General features: G+C 46.1%; 1 protein-coding gene across 1 annotated transcript in view; it reads left to right on the top strand.

Moving 5' to 3' along the window:
- Ubxn4 (UBX domain protein 4) overlaps positions 1–6,447 on the top strand; it is a 51,684-nt gene continuing 45,237 nt past the window's right edge. Inside the window, exon 1 of the mRNA XM_045150432.1 lies at positions 1–209. Within this exon, the coding sequence (XP_045006367.1) occupies positions 128–209 (82 nt within the window). The 5' untranslated portion in view covers positions 1–127. The remainder of the gene's footprint in view (positions 210–6,447) is intronic.

The following is a 6,447-nucleotide window of genomic DNA, read 5'->3' as shown; positions in this document are numbered from 1 at the left end:
TGCCTGCCTGCGAGTAGCTGGTTGTGGAGGCGGGGGCCGCCGCGCCGAGGACTGGAAGAGGCCGGCCCACTGCGGGATCGCGGCGGCTGCTCACGCTGACTGAACGAGCGGCCGCGCCCGGGGAGCGATGCTGTGGTTCCAGGGCGCCATCCCGGCCGCCATCGCGTCGGCTAAGAGCAGCGGCGCGGTCTTCGTGGTGTTCGTGGCAGGTGAGGCGGCGCGGCCCGGGAGCGGCGGGGGGCGGCCCGAGCGGCGGCCTGCTTCTCCGTCCGCCTCCGAGCCAGCCGGGAGGGCGCCGCCTGAGGGCCGGGAGGGCGGCGGAGCGGCTCCTGAGCGCCCCGCTTCGCCCGGGACCCCGCAGGCCGCCGCCGCCGCCCACTCGTCCGCCGAGGCCCCGTCTTCCTGGCCTCCTAGCGCCCCCAGCTCCCCTCGTGCGTGGGGAGGGCGCGGGCCGCGGCGCAGGGAGAAAGCTGTGTCATCGGCCGCCGCGGAGAACCGCCGCGGTGGCGGTCGCCCGGCTGCGTGCGTGCGTGCGTGTGTAACGTAAACTTAGTAGCCTCTGGGAGGCGTCCTGTTTGTGCTAGTGCTAGAAACGGCCGAAGGTGAAAGAATGACCCCGTTGCCAGTGGGCTTTAGAGCTTTTCTTGCACCGCAGTTTAGAAAGTCCTCGTTCCCGTTAGTCCTTAAGATGAGGTCGTTTTCTCGGCGGTGCACTCACTGACCCGACGTTACTTCCTCCATTCTCCCCTTTCATTGCTGAAGTCTTGTAGGTTGGCAGTAAACCATCTGCTTTTAGGGTTTTACTCATTGCCGTGACATGGGCCAGTGTCAGCAAATGTTGGTTTGAAGCGTATTTCTTCCAACTACCTGTGTTTTAGTAATGTCTTATTCATAATTGACGTTTAATTTTCTTTGCTCTTTCTCTCCCTTCCTCCCTCCCCCCTCTTTCTTTCTTTTTTCTTTTGTTTTTCGAGGTAGGGTCTATCTCTAGCCCAGGCTGACTTGGAGTTCACTATGTAATTTTAAGCTGCCCTCAAACTCATGCCAGTCATTCCTACCCCTGCCTCCTGAATGCTAGGATTAAAGGCGTGCACTACCATACCCGCTCATAATTGACTTTTAGACATTCTTATGACTTTATGCACTGCCACGAAGAGAACTTGCTGAAATACGAATTTATCATTAAATATGAAAATTTTAATTATTGTTTTCTTATTTGCAAGAGGGACAGGCAGACTGTGGGTGCACCAGTGTCTATAGCTGCTGCAAATGAACTCCAGAATTATACACCACTTTGTGCATCTACCTTTACATGGGTGCTGGAGAACTGAACCTTGGGCCAGCAGGCTTTGCAAGAAAGCACCTTTTACTGAATTTTCCTTAGCTGGTCAGTGATTCTGTATAAGTTAACTTTTTTTTTTTAATATATTTTTTTAAATTTTTATTTATTTATTTGAGAGCGACAGACACAGAGAGAAAGACAGATAGAGGGAGAGAGAGAATGGGCGCGCCAGGGCTTCCAGCCTCTGCAAACGAACTCCAGACGCGTGCGCCCCCTTGTGCATCTGGCTAACGTGGGACCTGGGGAACCGAGCCTTGAACCGGGGTCCTTAGCTTCACAGGCAAGCGCTTAACCGCTAAGCCATCTCTCCAGCCCTGTATAAGTTAACTTTTAAGAGTTACCTTAGAAATAACTGCAAAAAAGGTTCTTGGTAGAAGTCTCAAGGGAGAATATAGCATGGCCAACTGAAATTCTTAGGTCTGTGCAAAAGATGTTTATTTATTTGCAAGCAGTGAGAGAACAAAGAAAGAGAATTGGGCACACCAGTGATTCTTTGCCATTGCAAATGAACTCCAGCTAAATGTGCCACTTTGTTTGTCAGGCTTTATGCGGAGTACTAGGGAATTGAGCCCAGGCCAGCAGGCTTTGGAAGCAAGTACTTTTAGCTGCTAAGCCATCTCCCTTGCTCTTTTTGTTGTTGTTTTTTGAGGTATGGTCAGGGTCTTTGTTTAGCACAGGCTGGCCTAGAACTCACTCTGTAGCCCAAGCTGTCCTCAAACCTCCTATCTTAGCCTCCGAAGTACCAGAATTAAAGGTGTGTGCAACCATGCCTGATCTTTGCTGTTTTTGTATGTTTGTTTTTTTTCAAGATAGGGTCTCACTGTAGCCCAGGCTGACCTGGAATTAGTCTCGGGCTGACCTGGCACACTCAGCAGTTCTCCTACCACCGCCACCTGAGTGCTGGGTTTAAAGATATGAGCCACCACACACCCAGCTTGGTCTTTGCTTTTTATTTTATTTATTTATTTGAGAAAGAGAAAGAGAGAATGAGCATGCCAGGACCTCCGGCCACTGCAGATGAACTTCAGATACATGTGCTACCTTGTGCACCTGGCTTACATGGGTCCTGGGGAATCAAATCTGGGTCCTTTGGCTTTGCAGGCAAGGGCCTTCACTGCTAGACCTCTCTTTCTGCTTCTTTATTTCTCTCCAATATATAAATAAAAATGAAAACCTCAAGTATCCCAGACTGGTGTTTGCCTCTTTCTCTCACACTCTCAGATTAAAAAACAACAACAAACAAACAAAAAACTCAGGCTCAAATGGTACTCTTGCCTCATCTCCCCAAATTGCTCAGAATTCAGGCACAGTCCCTTGTGCCTCTAACTTATTTATTTGAGAAAGGAAGATAGAGAGGGAACGAGGGAATTGGGTATACCAGGACTTGTAGCCACTGCACATGAACTCCAGATGCATATGCCACCTTGTGCATCTGGCTTACATGGGTTCTGGGAAATAGAACCTGGGTCCTTTGGGTTTGCAGGCAACAGCTTAACCACTAAGTAATTTCTCTAGCCCCTTGTTTGATTTTTTGAGGTAGGGTGTCACGGTAGCCCAGACTGACCTACGTAGTCTTGGGGTGGCTTCACATTTGAGGTGATCCTCCTACTTCAGCCTCTCAAGTGCTGGGATCAAAGGTGTGCAGCACCATACCTAGCCTAACTTTAAAAAAATTATTTATTTAAGACAGACAGGAAAGAAAGAGAGAGAGGCAGGGAATGAATGAGCATACCTGGGCCTCCAGCTGCTGCAAATGAACTCCAGATGCATGTGCTACCTTGTGTATCTGGCTTGCATGGGTCATGGGGAACTGGAACTGGATCCTTTGGCTTTGCAGACAAGTGCCTTAACTACTAAGCCATCTCTCCAGCCCTTTTCCTTTTTGGGGGTTTTGTGATGTAGGGTGTCTCTAGCCCGGGCTTACCTGGAACTCACTATGTAGTCTCAGTCTGTCCTCAAACTCATAGTGATCCTCTTACCCCTGCCTCCTAAGTGCTGGGATTAAAGGTGAGTGCCACTACGCCAAGGTAATTTTTCTTTTCTTTTCTTTTTCCTGATTTATGCAAGCTTTATTAGGAAGGAGGGCAATGGAATAAGGAGACATATAGCAACGTTCAATACCAGTATCCATAAGCACGGCAGTTGTCCCCAACACTCATGGCCAGGCATTAAACTTGAAGCCTCACTTATTTGAGACGTGGATCTTCTGGTAGCCAGGAAACTTGAACTTGGCTCTGTGCATGTCTTCAGTTACATGCTTATTTTTCTGCATCTTGGTGCAGATGGACATGATAACCTGGCCAGTATGAACCCTGGCCACCGTGCCCTGAAGCTTCCCGAAAGCATCCTGCATGCCTGTCTGGAATTAAGGTTTAGAATGTCTTGAGATCAAAAATGATACCTACCAGAAAACTGTCTCCAAAGGCCAGCTATTTTTAAATTTTTTATTTGGAAGCAGAGAGAAAATATGGGCCTACCAGGGCCTCTAGCTCCTGCAAAAGAACTCCAGATGCCTGCCCCACCTTGTCCATCTGGCTTTACATGGGTACTGGGGAATTGAGCCCAGGTCTTTAGGCTTTGCAGGCAAATTTGTGCCTTAACCATTGAGCTATCTCTACAGCCCCTTGTCATTTGTTTTTTCAAGATAGGGTCTTGCTCTAGCCCAGACTAACCTGGAATTCACTATGTAGTTTCTCCTATCTCTGCCTCCCCTCCCCCCTTCCTTCCCTCCCTCCCTCCCTCCCTCATTCATTTAAGAGCAACAGACAGGCAGAGAGAGGAAAAGAGAGAGAGGGAGAGAATAGGTGTGCTAGGGCCTCCAGCCACTGCAAACCAACTTCAGACACATGCACCATCTCGTGCATTTGGCGTGTGTGGGTCCTGGGGAATTGAGCCTCTAACCGGGGTCCTTAGGCTTCATAGGCAAGTGCTTAACCACTAAGCCATCTCTCCAGCCCTTAACTTTTAAAAACTTTATTATTGACAACTTCTATAAATACAAACAATACACCATGATCATGATCCCCTACCATCCTCTTTTTTTCCCCTCCAAATTTCTCTCCACTAAATCACTACTATATTTTTCTTTTATTTTTTTCTCAATTTTTTTGTGTTTATTTTTTAATTTTTTTATCTTTTCACAATTTTTATTAACATTTTCCATGATTATAAACAATATCCCATGGTAATACCCTCCCCCCTACACTTTCCCCTTTGAAATTCCATTCTCCATCAAATTACCTCCCCATCTCAATCATTCTACTTACATATATACAATACCAACCTATTTAAGTACACCCATCCCTTCTTTTCTCTTCCCTTTATATCTCCTTTTTAACTTACTGGCCTCTGCTCTCCTTCTCACGCAGAAGCCCAATCATCTGAACCTAGGATCCACATATGAGGGAGAACATGTGATGCTTGGCTTTCTGGGCCTGGGTTACCTTAGTATAATCCTTTCCAGATTCATCCATTTTTCTGCAAATTTCATAACTTCATTTTTCTTTACCGCTGAGTAAAACTCCATTGTATAAATGTGCCATATCTTCATTATCCACTCATCAGTTGAGGGACATCTACGCTGGTTCCATTTCCCAGTATCATAACTTGAGCAGCAATAAACATGGTTGAGGGCTGGAAGGATGGCATAGTGGTTAAGGCCTTTGCCTGTAAAGCCAAAGGACCTATGTTCGATTCCCCAGGACCCATGTAAGCCAGATGCACAAGAGCACATGTGTCTGGAGTTCATTTGCAGTGGTTAAAGTCCCTTGTGTGCTCATTCTCTGTCTCTCTGTCTCTGTCTCTCTCTCTCTGCTTGCAAATAAATAAATAAAAAACCAATAACATATTAAAGAAAAAAACATGGTTGAGCACGTACTTCTAAGGAAATGAGATGAGTCCTTAGGATATATGCCTAGGAGTGCTATAGCTGGGTCATATGGTAGATCAATCTTTAGCTGTTTTAGGAACCTCCACACTGATTTCCACAATGGCTGGACCAGATTGCATTCCCACCAACAGTGGAGAAGGGTTCCTCTTTTTCCACATCCCTGCCAACATTTATGATTATTTGTTTTCATGATGGTAGCCAATCTGACAGGAGTGAGATGGAATCTCAATGTAGTTTTAATCTGCATTTCCCTAATGACTGGTAACATAGAACATTTTTTTAGATGCTTATATCCATTCGTATTTCTTCCTTTGAGAACTCTCTATTTAGCTCCATAGCCAATGTTTTTTTTTTAAATTATTTATTTATTTATTTGAGAGCGACAGACACAGAGAGAAAGACAGATAGAGGAAGAGAGAGAGAGAGAATGGGCGCGCCAGGGCTTCCAGCCTCTGCAAATGAACTCCAGACGCGTGCGCCCCCTTGTGCATCTGGCTAATGTGGGACCTGGGGAACCGAGCCTCGAACCGGGGTCTTTAGGCTTCACAGGCAAGCGCTTAACTGCTAAACCATCTCTCCAGCCCTATAGCCCATGTTTTGATTGGCTTGTTTGATTCCTTATTATTTAACTTTTTGAGTTCTTTGTATATCCTAGATATTAATCCTTTTTCAGATATATAGCGGGCAAAGATTTTTTCCCATTTTGTAGGTTGCCTCTTTGCCTTATTCACAGTGTCCTTTGCAGTGCAAAATCTTTGTAATTTCATGAGGTCCCAGTGATTAATCTGTGGTTTTATTGCCTGAGCAGTTGGGGTTGTATTCAGAAAGTCTTTGCCAAGACCCATATGTAGAAGGATTTCCCTTACTTTTTCAACTCTAGCAGTTTTAGAGTTTCAGGTCTGATGTTAAGGTCTTTAATCCATTTGGACTTAATTCTTGTGCATGGTGAGAGAGAAGAGTCTATTCCCATCCTTCTGCAGATATATATCCAGTTTTCAAAACACCATTTGCTGAAGAGGCTGTCTCTTCTCCAATGAGTATTTTTGGCATTTTTATTGAATATCAGGTGGCTATAGCTCCTTGGGCTTACATGTGGGTCCTCTGTTCTGTTCCACTGATCTACATGTCTGTTTTTGTGCCAGTACCATGCTGTTTTTGTTACTATGGCTCTGTAGTATAGGTTAAAATCAGGTATGGTGATACCACCAGCCTTATT

The sequence above is a fragment of the Jaculus jaculus genome, chromosome 5 (genome assembly GCF_020740685.1).
Source record: "Jaculus jaculus isolate mJacJac1 chromosome 5, mJacJac1.mat.Y.cur, whole genome shotgun sequence".
NCBI lineage: Eukaryota > Metazoa > Chordata > Mammalia > Rodentia > Dipodidae > Jaculus > Jaculus jaculus.
This window is presented reverse-complemented; position numbering and strand designations above follow the sequence as displayed.